Genomic DNA, 27,002 nt, shown 5'->3' on the forward strand with positions numbered 1-27,002 from the left:
AAAACATTTCACCTTTGTTTAATGCATGAACATCGTCTTCTGATATAGATGTCCACATATACGTAAATGATTGATGCTAATATTGTAATTTGAAGTAAAACAGAGAGGCAATATTGTCATATTACTTGGTTAGAAACAATGGACTGAACTAAGGTAATGGTTTTCAAATACCACGAGCCAGTTGCCTTATCCTGGTTTCATTTCTGAGATTTTATATTAATGTACACATTAGCTTTAGTTTATGGTAAGTTATTGTGAGCAAAAGCCAGCCCTAATAGACAACCAATTGGCATAGGTATACTCAGGTTCCCTCCAATTTGAAATCAAAAATTTGAGACGTTGAGACTGTAAAGTGTAACAAGATAATATCAAACAAAATTTACCAGCTTTTACATTTAAAACACGAAACTCAGAAAGAAGTGAAATTTGACCACTTTTCTTGCTACCAATGCTTTTTTTGCTATAACGGGCGTCACTTTTAGTTTTTCACAATTTTACTCAACAATCTTCTGAATTTTACTGACAAAAAAATCATAATATTCTGCGTTTGATTTTCTTGTTTTGAGGTTTTCGGTTAATTTAAAGAGGTAAATATTATAGCATTTAGTAGTTAATTTGTTTAGTTAAAAAAATGTGACAAAATTAGTTTGTTCAGTAAAACAATTGATATATTAACTTGATGAATAGGGTCTTCCTCTTCAACATATTGCGTTTTAGGTTCAAAACCGTCTATCCCCTTAATGTAACTTAAAATATTATTATCGCTTGTAATAAAAGAATAAGAGAGTACATACTTTAGCGAAAAAATGAATTTTGGTTTCAATTAGCACGTGGTGATTGATGCTAGCAAATTTTCATACATATATATATTGCAAATGATTGGTCATGAACTGTTATAGGCAGCTAAGAATAAACCATTACGTTATTAACCATTAGGTCGTTAGACTGTTAAAACTGTTAATTTCAAGATATTCTATTATTTCCTTGTGCAAATGATTTTTCGTGAATCGTTATAGGCAGCTAAGTGGAAATCGTAAAGTCATTAATCCCGTTAGGTCATTAGACAGTTAATAATTAAACTGTTAATTTCAAGAGATTTTATTACAATGGATAATAGATCACTTAATCAAGCTAGAACAGTAGATGTTCAATACAAACTCCTAATTGTTTACCATTCTTTCCACGTTAATATAACTAATACATGTATTCATTCATACTTTTTTTGAAGATGTTTACCTAAATAACACTAAAAACACCTTAATTCAAGATGTGAGAAGTAACTTGGCTGACTATAAAATGGATAATTCAAAATTATATAAATTGAACTAACAAAAATGCTAACTGCATAAATGTATGAATTGTCTTAAATTAACTAAACAACACTCCCTGAAAAAACAATCCAAATTTTGAAATTTTGAATTGCAAATAAAATGATATGCATTCAGGTTGAAAAATTGGAATGGTACTCCAAAATTGGAAAATATTTTTCATGGAAGGCAATTAAATTGAAAGATTGTGAAATCTTCTTCACAAAGAACTCTATGTAAGAATCTCCTATGTTTGGTAAAATAATATAATTTTTTTATTTCATACTAGATTTTACCATTAATTAGTGTGAAATGTTAAAGTGGTCGATGCATATACATCTTTTGTAACTTACAATGTAAACTGCATGCATTTGTCTGAAAAAAAAAATATAGAGGTAATTTAGAAAAAGGTAAACACTCTATCTCTTTAAATTAAGCAGTTTTCTTACACTTGTTGCGCCTTCATTTGATGTCACGGCTGACTTAACCAGCCCTTGCATTATATAAACCCCTCACTACTGAATAGTTTGGTGCAAGAGAAGTTTCATTCCAAGCAATGGATGCTACGGATGGTGCTGAGTTTAGGCAATCTTCTTCCATTTCCAAACCCTCTTTCGTTGGTATGATCAATATCTTGGTTGTGGACGACGATGCCACCACTCTAGCTATTGTTTCAGCAATGCTCAAAACATGGAGCTATCAAGGTATGTAGATTGAAGACTACTACTACTTTAAAATTGTTTCAAATATGTAACCAAAATCAAAACAAAAATGTTTTGAATACGATTTTGCGCCTATTCTTTTAGATATTGTGTTTAGATTTAAGCGTAGGACAATAATTTCTAAGAATTAATATTTGTTGCTCAATTCAAAGACAAATTCCATTTTGATTGGCCACCTATGTACACAACAAGAGTGGAATTTGGAATTTTTGTCATGAATTGGCGCCTTTTGTATATTATATAGTTTATATTTGAAAATTTCATCTAGATTATTCTTAATTCATTAAAATGACATTTTGATTTAAATATTTCTTAGAATAATTGGTTAATTCTTTTGTTTTGTCATATCATGTTTATTTTGTTTAGTTTCATAAGTTACCTAGGTCGTCAAATGGCTAACTCGTTTTCATATGTTTGACAAAAAAAGATCTTCAAATGGTTCACTCTTGTCTAAGGCCTTTGCATGCCTTTTGATATATCGATGTGTTATGTGTTCTCGGAAAAATTGCGGAAAAATTATTTTCTGGCCCAACCTTTTTTCTATAGACAGACCCGGCTATATCCCATCTTATACAAATTTGATCAGATTTTTTGCCGCATGTGTGTGTGTTTTTTTTTTTTTTTTTAAATCATTTTCAATCAAAGGATGTAAGAGAATTTTTTAATTTTTTTTTAGTTTCAGGCTTTCTGCCGATTTAATTTTTTGTAAGAATTATCATAAAAACCTATATATATTTGTTTGGCAATTAGAATTTTTGGCTGTGCAACTTTGTAAGTTAGTAAAAAGGAGACTTGGTTGCCTTTTTTTTTTTTTGTACAAAAGAAGGGGTAGTCAATTGTTGGCTTCTTGCAAGTGGCTCTTTACCGCAATGGTGGAAATGTGTTGAGTTCTTGTATGACAGCGTGAGTTCAAATCCTGTCGGTGGCTAATATAACATCTAATCTAATAAAATCTATTGTTTGACAAAAAAAAAAAATTGTTGACTTCCTTACTTCCAATCAGGGTATATAAAAAAAACTATTTTGTTTTTTATAATAAGAAAAAAAAAGGCTCCTTACGAGATCCATTCCTTAGTTGCGTATAAATAAGATTTTAAGGTAAATAACATGCATGCTTGCTTATTAGGGTTCTAAGACCCATTCTCAATTAGATCACTTTACTACTTCGTTGAACAATTTTGCAAGATTTCATTGATATATATATATATGCGCGTGCGCGCGCGCGTGTGTCTATATACACACACACTTCAACACTAATAATTTTTTCTTTTTCTTGCCACACTTGATTTCAGTTGTCGCTGTTAAGAATCCTATGGATGCTTTGGCTATTCTTCGAGCACAAAAAGGCGCATTTGATCTTGTTGTTACGGACCTCCATATGCCTCAGATGGATGGGTTTGAATTACACAAGCATGTTCGTGATGAGTTTAAGCTACCTGTTATTAGTGAGTTTCATTTTTAAGTGAAAAAATTAATCTCTTAAGTATACTTTAGTTTTAGTCAATACATGTCCAACTCATTTTGTTTAATTCATTTCTTAATGCAGTGATGTCCGCAGATGACAACGATAATGTGATACTAAAGAGTTTAGAGGGCGGATTTGCTGATTATATGGTAAAGCCTGTGAGCAAAGATGACATTAAAAATGTATGGCAGTATGCTGAGGCAGCTAAGAAAGGTAAATCTGTTGTTATAGAGGAAATAGAAGGTGCTCCAAGAGAAGCACCTGGTGAGGTGGACAATGGAAGTAACTCTGGGATGCCTTCGGATACTGATGAGGAACAACATGAGAAAAAGGCCGAGGCAAAGGCGAAGAAGGCAAAAAAGAGAGATAGGGAAGGCGATAATGAGGAACGCATGGTTGCACCAAAGAAGCCAAAAGTGGTGTGGACAAACTCACTTCACAATCAGTTTCTATTGGCCATTAGACACATCGGTTTGGACAGTATGTGACATTTTCTACTGCCAATTCTCATTTTTTCTTTCCTAATTTTAATTTTTGTGTTTAAATACATACTTACGTTGTACTGACTAATGTAATTGGTTTCATGCAGAGGCAGTGCCAAAGAGGATTCTCGAGTTCATGAATGTGCCAGGCTTGACCAGGGAAAATGTGGCTAGTCATTTGCAGGTCTTTTCCACATTTTCATCTATTTTTATGCCGTTTTCTTGTTTTATTTTGTTTACAAGACAATATATATATATATATATATATATTTATGTGTGTGTGTGTATGTGTGTGTCTATATATATATATATATATATTCTAAGCTAGTGTAACCTAAGGAAGGGATATTTAAATTTGAGTACAAGGGGGCGCACACACTATTATGATCAACTGGCATAATTAACTCATTAATGTTTGGTTTCCATTTCTCTCAGTCGTAACAAAAAGATTAATGAAAGAAAGAGAACTTATGTGTGTGTATGTGTGAAGATGTTCAATTCTTGCAAAATAACACAAAAGAGAGTTTTGCATAGTAACCATGTATTCGTCTAAAAGTTTACATATTAGAAATAATAATGGAATGGTACGTATAGTATGAAATCATTTTTTTCTTGGTTTAACTAATACGACACCTTCCTCATGGCCATTAGGTACCCAAAATAGCAAATGATAATCTCATATTTTGCAATGGTCGGGTACTTAGTGGAACTAGTACAATTTATTTGGCTCACGAAGGATTACTCAATAAGTTTTAAGATACCCGGCCGTTTGCTATTTTTGGTACCCAATGACCAAACCCTAGTAGCAAAGAGAAGTACGAATTTGTTGCACGGTAACAAGTATTCCAATATTTATCACAAAACATTTGTATGGGTCTGTATATGAACTAGAAAGATTATGCTTAATGATCAAATTGTTAATGATGGTGTGTGCATATTTATGTGAATTTGCAGAAGTATCGCATGTTCTTGAAACGAGTTGCTGAGAAAGCTAGACTTTCCAAGTGTTTGTCTGAGAGGGTATTCAGGTCAAGCTTTGCATTTGGCCACCCAGGACTGGTCTTCAACAGTATGGAAGCAGGAGACCAATATTCACAGTACCTGAAATTACAACAACAAATGGGAGCATCTCCAATCAATATTGCCTCTGCATTTCAACCATCCTCAGATGGGATTGATGGAAATACCATTAATCTCCTTGGCTCGATCCAATACCCTAATTATCAGCAATCTTCATGCAGCAGCACCACCATGAGATCCATGCCTCAACTTATCGGTTCGGGGCAGTCCCGTCTGCTGAACCATATCACTCAAGCTAATCTTCTCCGCCATCAACCATGGCTTGGAAATGTGAATCATCAGCTGATTTCTCAAGCAAGTCGCCGCCCAGGGGTTTTTGGAATGCAACAACTGATGAACAATTTTGGATCAAGTGGATGCATATCTTCTAATGCTGCCAATACTACTGGACTTACCACCAATAATATTATTACAAATAATTTGATCCAAATGTTGCAACAAGCAAGGCAGCATGGAATTTTCACCAATAACAACCCATTCAGCCACAACTTTGGCACACCAGGAATTCAGAACAATGTTACTAATCAGCAGCTGATTGGTAATTTTTCAGGAACCCAAATGATGAACCCTAATGGCAGATCTGAGCTACCGGGAATACTCAATAATTTCAATGGGACTGGTGGATTTTCATCAAATGGGTTTAACTTCAACAATGAGACTATCAATGGCTTGACCAATAGGGTTCGAAACGTGAGTCTGAGTGGTACTACTGCACCAATGGCTACCTTAGGATGTTCTTCATCGTTGTCGCCTTCTGCTGGGATTGGGACTAGCACTACTACTTCTAGTGCATATCAGTTTCGAAAAGATTTCAGTAAGAACAGAGAAGATCAGCAACAAAATGTTTCAGTGTTGCCACCGCCAGCAGAGAATACCAATGATAATAGCACTACTACTCCTACATTGGTCAACAAGAATAATTTGTCTCCTGGACAAGAAATGGACAAAGCTCTTGATGCTTTGATGATTAGTAATCTTTTCGTGGACCAGCAGAACAACTATCAGCCTCCTCCTTCTTCTCAGGTACATATAAAATCCTAAACCCTAATGATCCTTCTTTTCTTTTCTACTGTTTTCTCGCCAAATTGCCCGCTTTAATGTTTGCAGCAACAAGGTGGAGATCAAGATCAACTTCCTCCCGACTTCTCTAGTTTCTTATATCCAGTTGAAGTGCCAGACGCTACTCCGAATCAAATGAACCCTGCTGTTGCGGACCAAGGTCTGGACACTGCCGTGAACAATGTTTCCGACCCTTCTCCTGACCAGGTCCCAAACCCTAACTCTTCTGGTACATACTGTGTCGAAGAAAATGCACCTAATGAACAATCTTGGAGCCAGGCATGCCTACTTCATTTCATAGTTTATCACATACTCTCGTGTGCACACGCATATTTACTCGATCACGACATTACTAATTATATTGCTTACTCATTTTTGTGGACCAGGTTTCAAACCCTAAATCTTCTGGCCCATACCATGTTGAAGAAAACGGACCTAATGAACAATCTTGGAGCCAGGCATGCATATTCATTTCATATTTTAAGCACATACACACACACGCGCACGAACACACAAAGGATTCCATCACGATACTAATTATATTGTGGTTGTGTGCAGCAGCAGGGAGGTGATCAACAAGTCCTCAACCCTGAATTCAGCGGCAATGTCTTTGAATCAGAGGACTACAACATGTTATTTCAGACAGCACTCCCTTTTCCGGCAAGTCAAGAATTCAATTTATAGCTATCACTTATACGATTTTGACATGGTATCTCTGATAAGTTTTGCTAACCAACATCTTGGTTATTTTACTTGTGTTTTTTTTTTTTTTAATGCAGGATTGTGACGATGATTTCCTGAATGCCTTATTGGGTGATGGTTTGTAGTCTATATTAAAGGGAGTTAACAGCGAGCAAGAATGATCCAAATCCAATCCTGGAGAAATTTGTTTAGTTATTTTGATTGGATTTAGATTATAGAGTTGGCTTGCTTCGGTGTAATAGTTATAATAGTTTGCGGAATAAATTGAACTTTGGCTATGTAATAATTATGTATTTTGTTAGATAAGTTGAACCTTTGGCATCTAGGTAAGGTGAACTTTGGCTATCTAGCTAAGATGTATTTTGCAAATAAAATAAAGACCTAGTATGCTTTCCTTGTTAAGACATTTGAAATGTTTACTCTATTTCACAAGGAAAAAAAAAACTCAAAGTGTGGCTAGAATGTCTTTCTTTGACGTGTGATGAAAATAGAAATATGATATATCTTCGATTACACATAATCCCGTCTTTTGCACAAATATCTTCACTCATGAGAGAAGATTTGGGCTATGATGGCAAGGCTTGCACGTATAGCAAACAAAATTGAGTAAGGCCCATATTAGCCAAATCTCATCAAACTTATGCCAAAAATTTATGATCTAAAAGTTTGAATAAAATTTGGTCAACTCTTGCATGGTTAGCTTCCTAAAATAAAAAAGGGCAGTCTTGGTCCAATGAAAATACAAAGTTTTCGAATGGAAAATGTTGTGATCAGCAAAACAAATCTAAAAAGAGAAACCAAATGCTAATTAAAAATCTAGGATTGCCATCCTCATCAAATTTTCTCAATTTGCCAATAAAAAAGTAGCCGTTGGAAAAAACTTTCCAAAGCTATACAAATTTCTTTCAATACAAATAGCGTGCATATATCTTGGCCTTTTAAAAAATTAACTCACAACAAATATTTTCTAAGATTTTCTTCTTCTGAAGGATTGAAAAAAGAATCTATTAGGGTGAGATTTCGATCCTCCTCTAGATTTTGATTCATGATTTCTGGTCGTTGTGCAGCTTGCAAGTATCTGAGAAGAAGATGTCCTTCCGATTGCATTTTCTCTCCATATTTTCCTCCAAATAATCCTCAAAGATTTGCTTCTGTTCATAGGATCTATGGTGCCAGCAACGTTGCCAAAATGCTCCAGGTACATAATCCTACTACTCTAGAAACATAATCAATTCATACATACATACATGATAGATTTCTTTATTTATTGTTGTTATAAGGGATTCAAGCGCGTGGCAACATAATTTATGAACTTAAGAGAAATTTATCTTATATTAGTGAGGTGATTAACTTTAATTTTTCCTCTTATGATTCCTCAGCAACTACCAGGCCATCTGAGAGCTGAAGCAGCAGATACTTTGTGCTATGAAGCCGAATGTAGAATACAAGACTCAGTGTACGGTTGTGTTAAGACTATTTCCCAATTGCATCAAGAAATTCACAACGCAGAATGTCAATTAGCGAAAACACGAGCTGAGATTGCCTTCATCAACTCTGGCGGCGGAGGAGGAGGGCAAGAACATCAAGTGCATCAAACGCCAGAAGTTCAGTCCGACTTAAGTTTCTTTCCGGACCAAACCGAAGTTGAGGCAACCCTATTTGGCTCTTCCTCCAAAGCTCCTTGGTTTATTTGATTCTTTATTGTATGCAAAAGAAAATAAAGGTTACCAAAATATTGATATTCATTTCATTTGTTGATTCAATCCAATGCAAATTAGCTACAAATTGCATTGTATCGTTTTCCATTTTGTGTACCGGATGTTGTAAGATTAGTTCGGATTCATGAATAACCAAATACACTGCCTCGAAATATTACCTATTTTTTTACAAGACGATACTCCAATTACTCTAATTTAGATGACGGGAGATACAAAATTGGTTGAATGGGGGACATACACATTACTCCGAAGCAACATTATGTGTATGATTTTAAAATTGGCTACTGATAAAAGATTTGAACCTCAATCATGAGGTAGACACACAAAGACTAAAATCATAATTGGTTAATGTACTATCACTTGTTACAATTCGACTTTGTAGTTTATTAATTGTTACAATTTAATTAGCACGCAAGATACTTCAATTTATCCCCACGTATACTACTCGTGACAATTTAAATTTCACGAGTTAAATCACGACAATTGAAATTACATGAAAAATTGTACAACTCCACGGACCAAAATCATGCTTAGGATCAAATTGAAATTTTAATCAACTGAAGCCCAGAGGCCCGAACGTGAAAAAATAAGAGCCCAAAAAAAGAAAAGGGTTAAATATCCAGTTTGCCCCTGATATTGATTTTATTTTTCTATAGTCCCTCCATCCAATCCAAGACCGTGCCTCCATGTCCATGTCATCAGAAAGGGCCAAGTTTACAAATAACAAAAAGTACAGGGCCCTTTTCTACAAATATCCAAAAACGTCGTTCTCTTTTTCCTCTACTATTTATTTATTCCACTCACGTGGGAATTCGTTAAGGTCAAATCGAAGAAAGTATCACCTACCTCCTTCACATCCATCGCTCGCTCGCTCGCTCGCTAGGGTTCCAGTCTGAAGCTCCGTTGCTTCCAAAGAGAAGGTACGAAACTCTCTGAAACCTGAAGCTTCATTCGAATAATCTCAATTTTCCGTTTGGTTTCCGAGAAAGTTTGAAAAGAAACCAAATTCTTTCGTGATCTGGTTATGTGATGCGTTTCTAGCTCAATTTGGTATCTTTCGTGCCGTTTCTCGGAAAATAAATGGAGATCTGATATGTAGGCTTTCTGTAGTGGTAGATCTGACTGTTGGTGTTTGTTTCTGATTTCTTTGCTTAATTTATTTGAAAAAATTGTGATTTTTTTTGTTATTAATTTGGATTTGTGTGTTCTTACATTCTTTTCTTTGGTTAAATTTGAGACCGAGATATTGTTTTAGTGTTATTCTTAGCTGGATTTAATTTTTCTTGAGCTAAATTAGGTTATGCACACCTGAAGTTACACCGTGAATTTGTTTGTAGGCATTGGGTTTTTTTTTTTTTGTTTTTTGTTTTGTTTCTGTATTTATGATATTTCTTGTGATTCGGAACTTGGTTAATGTAATTGTGAATTAGCGGTTCTGGTATAAGAAAAGACCCGTGCTTTGTGAACATAACATGGTTATTATATCTTTCATTTAAACACCGTGTTCTTTTTTGCAATTGAAAGAATGTTTGGCGTCGGGTGGTGTTCTCTGAAATTATGTGGCCTTTGTTTATCTAATAATTTAGTGTTGGGTTTTCTTGTTGTTTGTTATCATATGCATACTCTATGATAGACTGGTCTTTTGCTGCTCACGTGCAATATGAAGTGTGAAAGATTACTTTCATAATTGCTGACAGATTATTCCCATTTATGCCAGGAAATGAGGCCGATTTTTTGCGGGAATTTTGAATATGATGCTCGACAGAATGAATTGGAGCGGCTGTTTGGTAGATATGGGAAAGTTGATAGGGTCGATATGAAGTCTGGTGAGTACACTTTTTAGTTCTCTTCGTCTCTGTACTGTGCTTATTTCACTTGTGGTACCAACATTTAACCCTCTCCCACAAATGATGCATCTGTTCTCCTCAAAAATACTCAAAGCATCCTCTACTTCACATGGCAAAGCACCATGAAGCTGGATAGTCAACTCAGATTTTATATGAGATTTCGTCCTCTAGTTTTGATCCTGAAAGAGTTATGAATAATTTTATTTTATTTGAACTAGGGAATTGAAACCCAAAATGAGGACTGACTTCTAAACTCACACAGGCGAGCCATATATTTATGCTTCAAAATTTTACTGCACTTTTACAGCTTGGATGTGTGGTAAGATTTGAGGTGTGAAAGTGATTTTAGCAACTTTGGTAAATAAATAATTTCTAATTCTTTTGGGATCAAAATTAAAGGATGAATTCTAATACAACATCTTCAAAATTTTAAATTTCTTTATTTCCGGAATTGACACGAATGATTGTAAACATGTTCTAGATTCTGAATCGTGCATTCCTATTTCACCCAGTTTTGAGTTGGGTACTTAAAAGCAACTTTGTCTAGATTTATCATGCATTGAGGTTCTTGGTATACTGATTTGATTTTTGAGGTTTGAGGGATGAACATCACTATAATTTGTTACTCTGTTCAAATTATTGTCTGGGTGAGGAGTCTGTTGGAAGACAAGAAAACACTGGATTGAAATTGTGCATGCATGTAACCTGCAGTGAAATAAACTTTTAGTAACAATCATTTAGCCCTCTACGAGAAGCAAAACTGGTTCTTACTGCTGAAAGGCAACTCAACTACAGCATGTCTGCATCTGTAACCGTGGCACCTCCAGTACGCTGTTTCATCAGCAGTCCGGCCGAAGAATCATCCGGTCTGCATTTCTCAGTGGCAGCTGTCTTCCTTGTTGAGTTCCTGTGGGGGTTCCGGATACGTTTAAGAAAAAGCATGTATTTTTTGACGCATAAACCCCCATACTCAACATTTTCTTTGACGCAGGATTATCTTGGGATATCCATAATCCTCCAGGCTAGTGGATGGGCTCTTCAGAATTTCGTTTCTTGCTTGTGATGAGCTTCCTCTTCTTGTTTTCAAGAAGAGTCACTCTGATCTGCAATTGCACTACCGCCATCCCACGTTTTCCAGTCACAATTGCCTTTCATTCCTCACGACCTTCGCCCAGCCCTCAATCACAATTGAAACACTGCCAATCCCATGGACGGGGCAGCCGATTAGATGGAGAAGGCACTCTCTTTACATTGACCCACCATGAGACATCCACTTTTGGATTCTTGTCCCTTGACATCATTTAGTTCATAACGCAAGGTCTGTTACTAATTTTATTGGTCACTTAGTTTATAGATTTCCCGGAGGTTGCCTCACTGTTTAATTAGGATAGAATCTAGGTGGTTTGTATATTGTCGAAAGGAGCAATGCCGCCTCTTATTGAAGAATCCTTGTACGGGGGAAATCTTACCTTTGCTTGGCAAAAATACATGGCATTTGTTGCCAGTCCATAATGTTGTACTTTACTTTTTTACAGGGTTTGCTTTCATCTATATGGAGGATGAGAGAGATGCTGAATATGCCATTCGGGGACTTGACCGAAAAGAATTTGGTCAAAAAGGACGCAGGCTACGTGTCGAATGGACAAAGGTAGCAAATGTAGGCCATTTTTATCACTATTTAGTTTTGTCACTGTTTGTTAGTTGTTTTTTCAAGTGTGTCCTGGTTTTAGCACTTTTATGTTTTGTATTGTAGCAAGAACGTGGTACTAGAAGACCTGGTGCATCAAGAAGATCTTCGACTAATACAAGACCTTCAAAGACCTTGTTCGTCATAAATTTTGATCCATATCACACAAGGACCAAGGATTTGGAGAGGCACTTTGATTCATATGGGAAAATCGTCAGTGTAAGGATCAGAAGAAATTTTGCATTTGTTCAATATGAGTCGCAAGAGGATGCTACCAGGGCATTGGAAGCTACAAACATGAGGTGGATATCCCCGTTCTCTCACTCTCTCTCTCTTCCTTATCTTTGTCCATCTCTGTTTTTTCTTAGTTAATGGGTCATCTTGATTTAAAGTTCAATTTTGGCTGATAATGTATATTTTTGCAGCAAGTTGATGGATCGAGTTATATCAGTGGAATATGCAGTTCGTGATGATGATGAAAGAAAAGATGGATTTAGCCCTGACCGGAGAAGTCGTGATAGGTCTCCAGACAGAGGTCGTGATAGGTCTCCAGACAGAGGTCGTGATAGAAGAAGGTCCCCAAGTCCCTACAAAAGAGAGAGAGGTAGCCCTGATTATGGTCGTGGCCCTAGCCCTGGCGCCTACCGGAGAGAGAGGGGCAGTCCTGATTATGGACGTGGAGCAAGTCCTTATAGAAGGGAGAGAGTAAGTCCTGACTATGGCCGTGGGCGCAGCCCGAGTCCATATAGGAGGGACAGGTCTGATCATGGCCGCGTCTCTAGTCATAGTCCTAGAAAAGAAAGGGTGAGTGCTGACCTTGTTCGTGATCGTAGCCGTAGCCGTAGTCCTTATGGAAGAGAGAAGATTGGGGTAGGCAATGGCCATGGTCCCAGTCGGAGCCCATATAAGAGAGAGAGGGGTAGTCCTGAAAATGGTCCCAGACGTAGTCCATATAAGAGAGAAAGGGATAGTCCTGAAATTGGCCGTCTCCCAAGCAGTAGTCCATATAAGAGAGAGAGGGCCAGTCCTGAAAATGGTCGTGGCCCCAGCGGAAGTCCTTATGAAAAGGGGAGGGCCAGTCTGGAAAATGGTCGCGTTGCAAGCCCAAATTCTCCGCCTGAAGCTAGGGACAGCCCCAACTATGGAGGGCCTGAAAGCCCCATGAATGAGAGATATAGCAGGTTTGAGTTTCAATCCCACTAACCTTGCTGGATTATTAACCTTGTTAATTATCTACTCTCAGCTTCTGTTGTTTAACACTTTTCTTTTGTTAACTGCAGCCGTTCTCCACAAGCTGAGGAGGAATGATCCTGAAACTTGACTTATGTTGTTCCCTTGAAAACTACCGCGGAATAAAATCGTAATGCTACTTTTGTAGTTTCTTGTGGACTTTCTTATTTGTAGTATCCGCAGTAGTTTCTGCTCAAAACTTTATGGTGGAACTTATTATTGCTGTTAAAGGAGAGGTACATTTACAGAATTGGATGTCTGGTATTTCTTGATTTCGATTTCTCGATTGATCTGTGATTGAAGAAGGTTATCGTCGTTTGCATTTTCGTCGATTGGTCTTGATTGGTTTATGTTTGTTTCTTGGCCGGCCTTGTGGGGATTTTGTTCAGCATGAATCTAAGTTTTAGGTATTAGCTCTTCGTCGTCTATGTCAACGTAGATAGTTATTTAGTTTTTAGCTGTTAGGGTTTTTGCTTTGTGTGTTTTAGATGTGGGTACAAGGGAAAGGAGGAAGAAGAATTAATAATAACAGAATTAAGAAAGTAAAAGCAACTTGAGATGGGTTTGGACTTTTAACTTTCGTTTTGTGTAATTTTCTTTGTTCATAATTTTTAGATTTCTCAGTCATTCTTCACTCTTCTATGACCGTCTCTTTCGTATATTTTCTCTATTCTTAATATATTATATACAATTTATATAAATTAAAAATGAAATGATTGTCGATATATTCAAGCGATTAAATATTTTACAAGCTTTTTAGTTAAAAATCAATAAGTGGTCTTTAATTTATCCACCGTAAATTATTTTGATCATTTTGTGAAAAATTTATCAATATTCTCATTAAATTGTTACGTGACTATCTTTTTAATGATTTTTTTGTCAAACCAATCTCTTCACTTGTTGAATATTGAGTGATATTTTACGAAATGGTCATAATGATTTATGGTAGATAAATCATGGACTATTTCTATCGATTTTATTTGTCATGGATCAAAGTGATAAGTTATGTCAATTTCAATGATCATTTTAACTAAAAAGCCTATTATATATTAAGCAATTAAACGAGTATATATATTCTTCCAAACCTAAATTAGGCCTCTAGGCTCTAGGCATATACATAGTAAGGGAAGGGATCATCTCCGAATCTCTTCATTCTAATCCACCAAGTCCGGAAATCCAGACGGTTGAAATTTGATCCAAATGCTACAAACATGGATTCACTTTAAAAGTTATAATAACTTTAATTGTTAAATCAAATTTCAACAAGCTAGATTCCTGAACTTAGTGGATTAAGAGGGATCCAAGGGATCCCTTTCCCATGGTAAGAGACTTGTAGTTATTGGGAGTTGAATTGTTATTTATTCTTCTTTCTTTTTTGATACAAGGGGATTGTCACTAACACTTTAAAAAGTCATCATCTTCCTTTATTTCTTTGAACAATAAGATATGCATCATGACTTCCGTTTCTAAAATGCTTCGGGCCTAAACTTTTAATCGGACTATTGTAGCAGTAGCACCATAGGCTTCTTAAAAGCAATGGAGGATAATCGAAAGATGTTTTGGCTGACAAAACTCTATCCCAACTACGCTTTTAAACGCACTAGTATTTTTACATATCTTTCTACTTTCCGGTTTGAAGATTCAGAAATGGCAAGATTGTTGAAAAATATCTTGCAACGTTTTTTCTTCGCAAAAGAGTCTTTAAAAAAACTTAAAGATCGCAGTTTTGATAAGTCATAGATTTGATCTGATTTCCAAAGGTGTACAAACATTAACATAAAATAAATAAATGATTGTATCGTTTTCGCCGCACCATAATTTGTTACATCTCTTGCCAAATTTGTTATCATCCTTGTTGTTAAACATTGTCCAAATCATCTAATCAATCTGTCAAACCCGACCAAGCAAATGACTCCCATTTTCTGACGTGGAAAACATTTAGATTACTTAAAATATTATATACATGGACTGCCGACACGTGTAAATTTAATTTCCACTGTAGCACTTTGCATGTTATATGTGGAGAGATTTTCAGTGTAATAGGAATATAGGCCGATACATCAAGCAAGTGTTATAATACAAGTAGTTGAATACTTGGAAAAAAAAAATTTGCAATTACTTATGTTATGACACTTAGTGTATTAGACCATATTTTTGGCAGACTAAAAATTTTCTCCTTCTATGTGAACACTAATCTAGTTAATCCCTCACTAAGACAATATTTCACCCTATTCTGTGTCTCTTCCCACACTACCAACCAAATGGGAAAATGGCTTTCGGTGAAGTAGACAATAAGCAACAAAGTGGCATCAAAAATGGCTTTTAGGGAGAAGCCAAAGTCAAAAAAGGAATTTTAAGATGCTTCTCTTCAAAGTGCTTTGTCTTAGTTCAAAGCAAACATAAGAGGGTTTAATTAATTTGTTTGAACTGAAACTTTAAGAAGTTTATCTAGATAACATCCCTAATTCTTTGACCAATCAATGCTAACACATAAAATTAGATCCTAATCAAATCTTGCAGACTCATAGGATTTGGATCTTTAATTAGTTTGTTGGGTACACCAGCTTGAATGTGAACGTATATTTGGATTCTGGTCATAGGACTCATGACCCCTCATTAATTAAGCTTATCTTCTCTTTTGGATCTACCAAGACATATATCTATTTGTTTCGACTAGGACATTTTAGTTAAGCTGTTTACACGGTAGCTTATTTGTCATCGTACTATTTGTCCAAAGTAGCCAAATTAACTAGGTTAATTTCCTTAACTCTTTTCTCCTTTGTTTTGTAGTTGTTTTTCCTTTTTAAAAAGAAATTAAGAGAAACAAGATGGGATGCAACAACCTTCTCGTTTTACCTTCTCCACACATTGACTTTCTACATCACCCTTAAAGTTCGATTCTACAAAAACCCAACAAAATCAGAAAATTGTTAAAACCTATTCAATTAATTTTTGTCACAATTTTAGTGTTACAGTGAAAAACATGATTCGTTTATTTATTGGATAATTGTTAGATGATGAAACAATTTCAGATGAAGTAATGATCATTAAAGATTGACCTAGAAAATAAACAGTTTAATTCTGCAACATTGCAAGATAAGAAGAAGAGTTGAGACAGTAAAATAAGAAAGTCTAGATAAGATCTTGCTTATCATTCCTCAAGAAGATTGACGGCAGATTGCATGGTAATGAGTTCACTGTTACAGCTTTCTTTAGTCTTGTCGAGAGATCAGCTCAAAAGAATCAAGTTGAAACTTGGTCATTACTCATTAGTATCAAGGTCTGAGCGATAGCTTTCTGTAACTTGGTGGTTTTTTAGGTTGCTGCCACTGTGTTGTTGTCTTCGAATTTTTTGATTCTGATTGATACTTTAGTTTAAGCTTTGAAAGTACAATTAATGGTCAAAAAGTAAAAGAAATACGACTCAATTGAAAAACCGTCACTCGTAGCTCACATAATTATAAAGGAGTTAATTAGAAATTATGCGACAATTGTTTGAACTGTGCATTTTTCTGTTGTTATTGATGAGAAATGTTGGTGTTAACCAATAGTCCAAGTTCTTTTTGCACATGCCGAAGAATTTTGGGGGCATCCATGTCTTTTGTCGGCAAAGATTCATTGTGTTCTCAAAACTTTGCATCCAATTTTTCAGCACAAAGATATTTAGTCGGTGCAGGATCTAGCTAGAGCTACACTGTCATCATTACGGCATACAATTTGCCTTCTGAATTGGATTCAATGAGCTCTGTCGTGAGTAAGCTCGATCGGAAAACACGTACAAGTTTCTGCTTGTTGAATCTGTCCTTAATTTGCAGTCAATAACAAAAGCAGTTTTTAAAGTTTTTCTGAATGATATGACAACAAAACTAAAAGTAAAAAAAAGTAGAAAAACACTTTCAATAATTCTAATTGGACTGAAGGTAATGATATTTATTAGAGGGTATGTCAACAATATGTGAATTTGTTTGTAGGTTCAAACGATGATTTTGTGATGTGATCATGTTCACTCATAACAACCTACCTTGACAGTGTAATAGGTCATTTACCATGTAAACACCAACCTTGTTAGAATAATAACGTCACTGTGTGTTATCAACTATAAACCTAACATATTATGAAGTCATGAATTGTAAACTTGACGATTATAGTGTAACCTTACATCTGATAATTTAGACGTTAAATGTTAATGTCATTATTGTAAAACTGTAAAACATAATGCAAGAAGTTCAAAAATAAATTACGATGTTGATAATTTCATAACATTACAATTTTATTACAACAAAGAATACCAATATTTTTTATATTGGGAATTTTAACGAAAAACTTCTAGTACTGTTCACTTTAATGAAAAACCATATTTTTACACTAAAAGGTCAATTATGGTACTATTCACTTTACCCTTTATTTTTTCCTTATTCAAAGTTTTCAAACTCTTTTCTTTTTTATATTTACCCCTTAAAAAACCCATTATTCAAAGTATTGCTTTTCTTACAAATGTTAAGAGCACAAGGGGAACATGGTATCTTCCTTCTTTGGGCAATGTATGCGTCCACACGATGGATAATACTTGGGTACTCCCCGGGGAGAACCCAACTTGCTGACCATATTATGTGACCCAAAAGAATTATACCACCTGGTCATTTTATACTCCTCCAGACTATTGCAATCCTCATAACCAAACACAAACTCTCACTTTTGAACTTGTAACCAAGCACCCATCTTCTTCTTGTTGGAAAATATTAGTACTGAGATTTATTTTAGTATTTTTTTTTTGTCAAAAAGTTTATTTTAGTATTTAGGTTATGCTTGTTAGTTTATGATTTCGGCCTAAGTCATTTGAGTTATGTTTTTTGGGTTTAGTTCTCTATAAATATTACTTGTAATTTAGTTTGAGAAATCAATCATTTATAATGTAGCTTCTTGAAATTTTGTAACCGTTTCGACATTTTTATTTATTTAATAATATTTTTATTATTTTGTAAATCTCTGGACTCTGATATTTAACTTCCCCTTTCCTATGTCATGGCAAAGCTGGCCACCACATCCGCTTCTCCAACCTCTCCTACGTCGACCCTACCCACCCACATCTCCCTTCCAACCTCTTGGTCGGCCCAACCCCAAATCCCTAATATTCTTTTATGTGGAACCTGCCCACATCCGCCTTCAACCTGTCGGTCGGCCCCACCCCAAATCCCTCATGTTATTTTCTGTGGAAGCCATGGGAGCACCTCTGGACCTGCCCAATTACTGGTCGCGACTCGCCACCATCTTCCTCTTCTTGCTGCCATGGTCGCATCTGGAAAGAAGAGGAGGGATTGAAGGCGGGGTCCACGAGGTTGGTTAGAAGAGGAGTGGTGAGTGGGGTGGATAGAGAAGGGAGGTCGGAGGAGGAGATGTGGATGTGGTAGCCGGAGGAGAGAAGTAGGTGGGGGTGAGATATCGGCCGCCGACGACAGCGAAGGAGAGGAAAGGTAGGCAAAGGCTGGTGAGGGAGAAAGAACATGTTTGGATACTAGAATATTGATTGTTTGGAACCAGTTTTAGTTAAGTTTAAGTGGAACACGTGTCTTTATTTGATTGTTCCACATAGGATGGTCAGTGTAAAGGCTCCTGATTGGTGAGGACCCAAGTATTGTCCCTAAACCCTAACGTCGAAGGGTCCACCGAAAGTGGTGGTCTCCTATTAAAATGACAACAAAAAATGGACATTCTAAATCCTAATGACTACAAACAAGGTCGACATGAGCAATTTGGTTAAGTTAAAAGATGATTAGTCCAAAAGACGAAGAAGAACTCGGTTTTCTTTTAGTCAAAGTACATATTTGTGAACGGAACAAATAACAAAGCATGCAGTCTTCTTTTTATTTGTGTGTTGAATGTTCTACACGTTTTTATGACAAAAATCATCTACTGTCTTTTTCTATATAATTTGACCCATTAAACAAAAAGATCTTTAGGCCTTGCGCGTAATTCTTATAATATGTAAAATAATAGGATAATGATAGAAAGGGTAAATTTACAGATAAAATTTTGAAAATTAAATAACATAAAAATCGATGATTGGTTTATTACTTAACTGTTGATAAACTGCTTATTTTTATTGATGACACATCATTTAGTTTACAAATTTTGTCTATAAATTTAATCTCTCTAGCATTATCCAAAATAATATAGTATGTGTTACTATTTTATCCAAATTATGATTTGTGAATTTGATCTTTCATTTATTAACATATTTTTAAAATACAATTTTTATCTTTATTATATTATCCTTTTCTAAAAACAGTAAGAGAGAGAGAGGACGGACCAACCCACAAAGACATGCGTGTGGAACCATGAGTGCCATCCATTTGGCAATGCTTCATTCTGATGGTGTGACGTCTAGCAAAAGGACTTTGAACGGCTTACCAGAAGAGAAGCACAATTAAAAAACGACATTCAAAGAAAAAAATCTCAACACAAGCTGACTTTTCCCACTGGGTTGTGACTTGTGAGTCGTGACCTATGAGCTATGATGGAGTTGAACCAAATGGGGTTCAGTGCATGCATAAAGTTGAAAATACAATTGGCTCGTACCTTCAACAAAAGATGCCCTGGATATGGAACTGGTGAATCAAAAGGTTCCGTATGGAGACCACTCTGGTCTTCTAATGTGCATGGCTGCAGACATAGAGAGATTTTTCCGTGTGACCGTCACACAAAATGGTACACCCAATGTCCCTATATAAATTGTGGGTTATGTGTGTTAAAAAGTTAATAACTTAAAAATTAAAATTTTCCACCACTTACATAAAAACACGTAGTGTATCATCTGTGTTCCCGTCACAACTAAAAATTTCTCACAGAAATGGCCGCAGTTGAAACATCCTTGATTTGACTAATGCATGCTCGTTGCTCACAATTCATGTTCCGGATCGGAATGATTTCCATGCAACCTCAATGCCATGGATGGCATTCCACATCAATTAATGCATTGTCATATAAAAACGATAGAGTATATGATAGTCCGTGATTAACTTAAAGAGTTTCTATAAAGCATTCCAAGCATAGGTAAGTAAGTATCTCCATTGCATATTGCAAATTCGGATGAACAATGACGGCTTCTTTGGACATATCCGTAAGACCAACAAAAGAGTTAAAACCCCAGAAGGGCATGGTTTGAGCCGTTTATGTAATATCCATGACGCAAACCATTTTTTAGGCTGGCAAAGGGTATTAGTTAGATTAATCCCATTAATCTTCTCTGGCTTGTACTTAAAATGTTTTCTGCAATTTCTTTGTGTCAAAAAAGACAGCATAGGAATGGTGGGCCCAGACTGATGGGCTTTTTGGATTCATTGTATAAATTGAATCCATTGTATAACTGGCCAAGAGTACTATCCAACGAGTCATGTCCTAGCTCCCTGTCTCCAATGGCCTCCCACCCTGGAAATTAATCCGGTTTAGAACTTTGACTTCTAATTATATTAAATTAATCCGGTTGTTAATCTTTATCTGAATGACTAATCTTAATTATATATATATATATATATGCAAAACTCCGTCTCTGGTTTTTGATCCCTTTCGTAAGATTCAAAAAAGTTTTAATTTAAGGTTTGAAAATGAAATGTAGAAGATGAAACAAACCGACAGTATATTTATCAACAACTTGGTTTAGCGTTTTGCTCCGGCTTTTAGCCCCTTATAATTAGAGGTGACTAATTAATTAATTGGGCTGTTAATGGGTACTTGTTAAGACTCATTTAGTTTAATTTTACGACGAGTATCCATTATGATTTCAATGAGTGATTTGCCACCTCTCAAATACTAAGATATATATATATATATATATCTTAGTACTGGAGAATTTGAAAGTGGATTTTACACCCATCTCTCACTGTTATTTTCTGGCCGGTCATCACAAAGACACAACTCTAGTCCTTCCAAAGAAAAAAAGTGCCCCACTAAATTCTAAGCTCCTTAACCCCTATAAAACCGCCACAATCACCCCCCCTCTCAGAATCCACACCTACAATCTCTCTCAACTCTCTCTCTCTAGAAAGTAACTTACAATGTGCAAAGTGACATCTCCTCTCTGCTGCAATGGCAATTCAGACCACCATTACCTTGTCTCCATCAACGACTCAAAGGAACCCAAAACCCTAACGTCTCCATTGATATCCAAAACCATAACACCGCAACCAGAACAAGTACATAAATCACAGTTCAAACCCCACAATAAATCCCATTTTTCTTTGGCTTTAAAAGAAGCGAATTCCATAGCTGCCATAGCTTTCCCAATGATACTCACCGGCTTATTGCTTTATTTAAGGTCAATGATCTCCATGCTCTTCCTCGGCCGCCTTGGCGAGCTCGCCTTAGCGGGCGGTTCCCTCGCCGTGGGCTTCGCCAACATCACCGGTTACTCCATCCTCTCCGGCCTCGCCATGGGAATGGAACCTATCTGCGGCCAAGCTTTTGGCGCCAAAAAACACACTCTACTAGGCCTCTCTTTGCAGAGGATGGTCCTCCTCCTACTATTTACATCCTTACCCATTTCTCTTCTCTGGCTGAACATGAAGAAAATCCTCCTCATCTGCGGCCAGGACGAAGCCATCGCCGCCGAAGCTCAGTTGTACCTCCTCTGTTCTCTCCCTGATCTTCTCGCTCAATCTTTTCTCCACCCTCTGAGAATTTACCTCAGAAGTCAATCCATCACTCTGCCTCTCACATTGTGTGCAACCCTCGCGATCATCCTTCACATTCCCATCAACTATTTACTCGTTTCCCACCTCGATTTGGGAATCAAAGGTGTTGCTCTTAGTGGGGTTTGGTCTAACTTCAACCTCGTAGCTTCCGTGATCGTATACATCATCGTCTCTGGGGTTCACAAGAAAACCTGGGGAGGGATTTCAATGGATTGTTTCGGAGAATGGAGGACTCTTCTAAATTTAGCGGTCCCCAGCTGCATTTCTGTGTGTTTAGAATGGTGGTGGTATGAGATCATGATCTTGCTCTGTGGGTTGTTAATAAATCCGAGAGCCACCGTTGCTTCAATGGGCGTTTTAATTCAAACTACCGCTTTAATCTACATATTTCCTTCTTCCTTAAGCTTCAGTGTGTCCACGAGAGTCGGCAATGAAATCGGGGCTAACAACCCGAAAAAAGCGAAACTTGCAGCCATTGTAGGGCTCTGCTTCAGCTTTATGCTAGGCCTTTCAGCTTTGGTGTTTGCAACAACGGTGAGGAACATTTGGGCAAGCATGTTTACACAAGACAAAGACATTATAGCGCTAACATCGATGGTGTTGCCTATAATCGGGCTCTGCGAGCTCGGAAACTGCCCTCAGACGACGGGGTGCGGAGTTCTGAGAGGCACTGCAAGGCCGAAAGTCGGAGCAAACATAAACTTGGGGTGCTTTTATCTTGTCGGAATGCCGGTGGCCGTGGGTTTGGGATTCTTTCTGGGGTTTGATTTTCAGGGGCTGTGGCTCGGCCTCTTGGCGGCGGAGGGCAGCTGCGCTCTGACCATGTTGGTGGTTTTGGGTCGTACAGATTGGGAGTTTGAAGCTCGGAAAGCCAGAGAGCTGACCGGGGCTGCTGCTGCTGAGGCGGCAGTTGGTGACAGCGAAGATGTTGAGGAGGACAAGCCAAGCAAAGCTGAAATCAAGGAAGATTGTTTATGTTTATTAGGTGAGTTAGATTACGATAATAATAATAATAAAAACGATAATTATAGCTCACATGTTTAGGTTAGCTTAGTTTAATCCCTTTTTATTTTTACATTTTTGTCACCTAATTAAGCTGTATAGTAGTGGGTGCATGACTGCATGTAGATGGAGGAGTTTAGATTGTTCTTTTTTTGAGAGGATATTTCTATTGACAGGAGGACTGTCTATCTCCAGGAGTGTTTCTTTTGGTACACTTCCACTGAAATTCAACTAATGCTGAATTTCATAGGAAGTAGCAAAATTGCTGGGTTAGGAACAAAGATCCCACCCTCTTCTGTATTTTGTAATTGGATACACAAGAAATTCAAGGAAGATTTATTCTAGTAAGGATCCAAATTTTCCTTTATTTTATTGAAACATAAATGCTACTGTTACGAGTTTATACATTACAAGCTACAAACCCTACAGAGAACAATTCTTTATGCTTTCATGTATTATAGTGTGTTAGCTTGCGATGTATATCTCTATTGCACGAAAGTTGTTTGTACCATACTTCGTTAATTTCGAAACTATCGAGCACCGGTCAATTTCATACATTCAGAGGAAGGATTCGTGTACAAGAGTCTGTCTCCAATTAGTGGACCAATCACAACGTGACACATGTCAACGTCACAATAAAACTCCTAGAATCCCACTTGGACATAGCCCAATTTAGGGTCTTATGTTTGTTTTCCTATCTCTATCTCTTTATATATGACATTCACTATTAGGTGATCGGAGCAACCTCGTAAAAGTCACAACCTTAACACTTTATGTTGTTCTAAAGTCAATGCGTTAACAAAAGTCTTAATTGGAAGAAAGGGGGTTTTAAATAGTTTTATGCAGTTCTACCTATTTGCACCATTAGAAGCATGGGCAATTATTATTAACACAAAAAAGTCGTCCTGCAATCATCATTTCATTAGAAGTGCATAATAATTTTGAGAGCGTGAATAAAGTATTTTTGCCAATTAACAACAAAAAATATTCTCTAGTTTCAATTGTTGAGCATCTCTTCAAGAGAAATTTTAATTTTTTGTTAAACTAGCAAATGAACTGTGGCAAAAAAATATTTTAGCTACTCAGTTTGATATTCATCTCTAACAACACTATCTATTTTAGCAAACTTTGAATATTTTACAATAAAACCTCTATAAAGTCATAAAGTTGGAACCAAGATATTTTTATAACTTTAGGGATGTTATTACTTAATAGAGGTGTAGTTAAAAATATTATTTATTTACTTATTTATCCTTAATTAATGATGTTATTTCCCAAGGAAAGGGATCATCTCTGGATCCTCCTAATCCACTAAATTAGGGAATATGTGCCATTAAAATTTGATCAAACGGCTACAAACAGGGACCCACTTTAAAAGTTATAATAACTTCAGCAGTTGGATCAATTTTCAATGACACGGATTCTCTGATTTGGTAGATTAGGAGGAAGGGATCCGGAGAGGATCCCTTTCCATTTCCTAAATAAGATTCACGAGGATGACAGTATGGAAGTGCCAAAAGTTTCATGCCAAGAAGTTGTAAACATATTTGAGAAGTTAGAAACATTTTAGCTTTAACAAATAGATGTCAACACTATAGTTTTATATATATATTTTTAATATTTAACAAGTGAATTGTGCTCTCTAAATTTAAAGAGTAACTGTTCATTTTACTATAATAGAGAGCCTTTTACAGCATCTCTTGAAAATGGATTTTTTTTAAATTTTTTAAATTTAACTCTTTAATATAGAATTTTCAGTTGTTACAGCACCTTATAGAGTCTGCTAATAACCATATTCAACTAATCCATGGTACGATGCTGGCTGTTTAACTATTGTTCCTAAGATCCATGTTATGTATGTACCTTTAAGGTTACCTAACCAAAATAACAATTCTAATAATTATGTTAAAATGTAAATAACAAAAGGGGTGAGTTACTCTGATTCAGATTATCGATCCCAACCTTTACCGGAAGTGCTGCAAATTTGTTATGATGTTAGGCTTAGCAAATGTATCTGGGAGTAGAAATTTCAAAGAGTTAACCGATATGGCCGGACTGAAAATTACTAGTCAGCCGGCTGCAAATGCAAGACCTGGTCTATCAATCCCACTCCCACACGTATATGTGCACGTTTTTGGGCGGCATGATGATGTGTTAGTAATTTAATTTGTGAGTTAATCACATGCAATTATCATCTTACTGATCATGTTGACATAGTGATAAAAAGGTAAAAAATAAAAAAAAGGGACTAAATAATATAGAGGCATATCCTCAACCACATAAAAACTACAAGTTGCATCTCAACTTGCAAAACCGATCCCTAAATCACACACATCTCCGAGTCAGTTTCAAGACACTGAGTCTGACATGACCTAATATTCCTTTTCCAACCGCTCTCTGTTGCCCTCTTTCGTTACAAATAATCACTTAAGAGAGTATTACAGAAATTGGATTTAAGAACCGCAGGGAATCATATGCCATTATTTCTTATACCTTAATCTCAGAAAGTTGAGTTCTATCATAAAAACAATTGACAATATAAGTAGTTAAATTCTTTATAAGCCCTTACATAGTTTGGTCCCTTACCAATGTGAAACTTTGTTCTCACCTTCTCACACGTTCTCTCATGTGTGGCGAATTTTCAAATTTAACGCATAAACAACACAAATTGAATGACACTTCGCACGTGAGTCAACCTACTTTGATACCATAAAAAAAGTTAGGATTCCAGCATAAAAAGAATGACATATGGGAATGGCTCAACTCTTTAAAGCCCTCCCATGGTTTAATCCATCACCGATGTGAGATTTTGTCCTCATGTTCTCACGTTAATTAGGTTAATTTGCCTATGATTACATTGTCACATGCAAGGAATGAGTAACAAGCAAAGGTTTAATGTTTTTTAAATTAATTACCTCCAATCCCCACACAGCTTACAATTTTTTTTTTATAGATTTTGGATTTTTTCACTGCTTTTTTTTTTTTTTTTTTTTATTTAAAAAAAAATTATGTTGGTACATTCAAGTTATTCTATTTGTTGAGCCCATAACATAACAAGTTATTCAATATGGAGATGAGCAAATAACGACAACTAAGTTTGACCTTACATTGGTTTACAAAATAATGGTTTTTGTGGTTTCTGTTATTTGCCATTGACTCTTAATTATTATTATTATTAATATTACTATTATTATTATTATTATTATTATTATTATTAGTAATTAACTAATACTAAGTATATATTTTGCTGCAACAGATCAACATCAAAATGAAACTCATCAGATGTTGTAACGAAAGGTCAAAATTTATGATAAAGATTTATTAAACAAAGAAATTTAGATTGGTTGGGAACGCGTATAATTATGACTTTGATTTCTTTAAAATATCTTCAATCATCAATACACATATTAAATATATAATATTAAATAATATAATATATATTTATAATGAAGGAACTAGGATGCATGCATCAAATAATTAGATGATGAATATTTCTTGCCCTAGTTGCAGATGAAATGCCATTTCGATTCGAAGTACCATGCCGGCATGTACGTAACAAGCTACTTAGCTTACTAGATATAATTTAATAATTCCGTGCTTAAACAATTTTTCACTTAGAAATTTGAATTGCTGGAGTACCCTTTACTTCTGGAAATTTAAATAAAATAAGGACAAATTAAACTGCTGGAAATACGTAGTTGACCCGAGTGTTGAATTAATTCTTGAAGCTAATTTAGTCTTCCAAATATTTTAGTGCCTGCAGGTTGGTCAAATGAATAATAGAGATCCCTATGCAAATAAATTGTGTGCTTGGAAGATGCAACCAAATACATAAGACAGCAGCTGTAGGCTGTGCACCAAGATGGTTGACATTGTTTTAATTTCTTTATTCTGCATTAGTACTGGTATTATGTAACTTGTCTATAGTAAATATGGACTAGGATTCCATCATCTCCTTTCACATTCTCTTATCCACATAGGCTAGGATTGTATATAATTGTACCTATATACCTC

General features: G+C 36.0%; 4 protein-coding genes across 8 annotated transcripts; all 4 read left to right on the top strand.

Annotated features, from left to right (window-relative positions):
* The first annotated feature begins 1,863 nt into the window (after positions 1-1,863).
* Positions 1,864-6,942, top strand: LOC126615140 (putative two-component response regulator ARR13). The gene is made up of 9 exons (XM_050282897.1): positions 1,864-2,011; positions 3,316-3,474; positions 3,576-3,974; positions 4,084-4,160; positions 4,931-6,079; positions 6,164-6,394; positions 6,502-6,573; positions 6,674-6,775; positions 6,895-6,942. The coding sequence occupies exons 1-9, from the start codon at positions 1,864-1,866 to the stop codon at positions 6,940-6,942; spliced, it is 2,385 nt and encodes a 794-aa protein (XP_050138854.1).
* A 920-nt stretch (positions 6,943-7,862) lies between these two features.
* Positions 7,863-8,511, top strand: LOC126615149 (LOB domain-containing protein 24-like). Its single transcript, XM_050282908.1, has 2 exons — positions 7,863-8,015; positions 8,197-8,511. The coding sequence occupies exons 1-2, from the start codon at positions 7,863-7,865 to the stop codon at positions 8,509-8,511; spliced, it is 468 nt and encodes a 155-aa protein (XP_050138865.1).
* Positions 8,512-9,340: 829 nt separating this feature from the next.
* On the top strand, positions 9,341-13,515 carry LOC126623215 (serine/arginine-rich splicing factor RS41-like). Of its 4 annotated transcripts, none has more exons than XM_050292015.1 (6): positions 9,341-9,455; positions 10,253-10,361; positions 11,918-12,039; positions 12,136-12,371; positions 12,495-13,250; positions 13,350-13,515. In XM_050292015.1, the coding sequence occupies exons 2-6, from the start codon at positions 10,256-10,258 to the stop codon at positions 13,375-13,377; spliced, it is 1,248 nt and encodes a 415-aa protein (XP_050147972.1). In that variant the 5' UTR covers positions 9,341-9,455; positions 10,253-10,255; the 3' UTR covers positions 13,378-13,515. The 4 variants fall into 4 exon arrangements, with proteins under 4 accessions (XP_050147972.1, XP_050147977.1, XP_050147985.1 ...); XM_050292020.1 differs by having other exon boundaries at positions 11,918-12,030; XM_050292028.1 differs by lacking the exon at positions 9,341-9,455 and adding an exon at positions 11,374-11,700.
* A 7,763-nt stretch (positions 13,516-21,278) lies between these two features.
* LOC126633845 (protein DETOXIFICATION 49-like) lies at positions 21,279-23,332 on the top strand. 2 transcript variants are annotated; one of them, XM_050304393.1, is made up of 2 exons: positions 21,279-22,971; positions 23,165-23,332. In XM_050304393.1, the coding sequence occupies exons 1-2, from the start codon at positions 21,351-21,353 to the stop codon at positions 23,221-23,223; spliced, it is 1,680 nt and encodes a 559-aa protein (XP_050160350.1). In that variant the 5' UTR covers positions 21,279-21,350; the 3' UTR covers positions 23,224-23,332. The 2 variants fall into 2 exon arrangements, with proteins under 2 accessions (XP_050160350.1, XP_050160355.1); XM_050304398.1 differs by having other exon boundaries at positions 23,184-23,332.
* The last annotated feature ends 3,670 nt before the right edge of the window (positions 23,333-27,002 follow it).

The sequence above is a fragment of the Malus sylvestris genome, chromosome 1 (genome assembly GCF_916048215.2).
Source record: "Malus sylvestris chromosome 1, drMalSylv7.2, whole genome shotgun sequence".
In the NCBI taxonomy this organism is placed as follows: Eukaryota; Viridiplantae; Streptophyta; class Magnoliopsida; order Rosales; family Rosaceae; genus Malus; species Malus sylvestris.

Coding starts and splice junctions, on each gene's coding strand:
- LOC126615140 (XM_050282897.1), top strand. CDS start 1,864: ATGGATGCTACGGATGGTGCTGAGTTTAGGCAATCTTCTTCCATTTCC. Junction 6,080..6,163: donor AGCCTCCTCCTTCTTCTCAG/GTACATATAAAA, acceptor TAATGTTTGCAG/CAACAAGGTGGAGATCAAGA. Junction 6,574..6,673: donor ATGAACAATCTTGGAGCCAG/GCATGCATATTC, acceptor GGTTGTGTGCAG/CAGCAGGGAGGTGATCAACA.
- LOC126615149 (XM_050282908.1), top strand. CDS start 7,863: ATGATTTCTGGTCGTTGTGCAGCTTGCAAGTATCTGAGAAGAAGATGT. Junction 8,016..8,196: donor ACGTTGCCAAAATGCTCCAG/GTACATAATCCT, acceptor ATGATTCCTCAG/CAACTACCAGGCCATCTGAG.
- LOC126623215 (XM_050292015.1), top strand. CDS start 10,256: ATGAGGCCGATTTTTTGCGGGAATTTTGAATATGATGCTCGACAGAAT. Junction 12,040..12,135: donor AATGGACAAAGGTAGCAAAT/GTAGGCCATTTT, acceptor TTTGTATTGTAG/CAAGAACGTGGTACTAGAAG. Junction 12,372..12,494: donor TTGGAAGCTACAAACATGAG/GTGGATATCCCC, acceptor ATATTTTTGCAG/CAAGTTGATGGATCGAGTTA.
- LOC126633845 (XM_050304393.1), top strand. CDS start 21,351: ATGTGCAAAGTGACATCTCCTCTCTGCTGCAATGGCAATTCAGACCAC. Junction 22,972..23,164: donor AGATTGTTTATGTTTATTAG/GTGAGTTAGATT, acceptor TTCTATTGACAG/GAGGACTGTCTATCTCCAGG.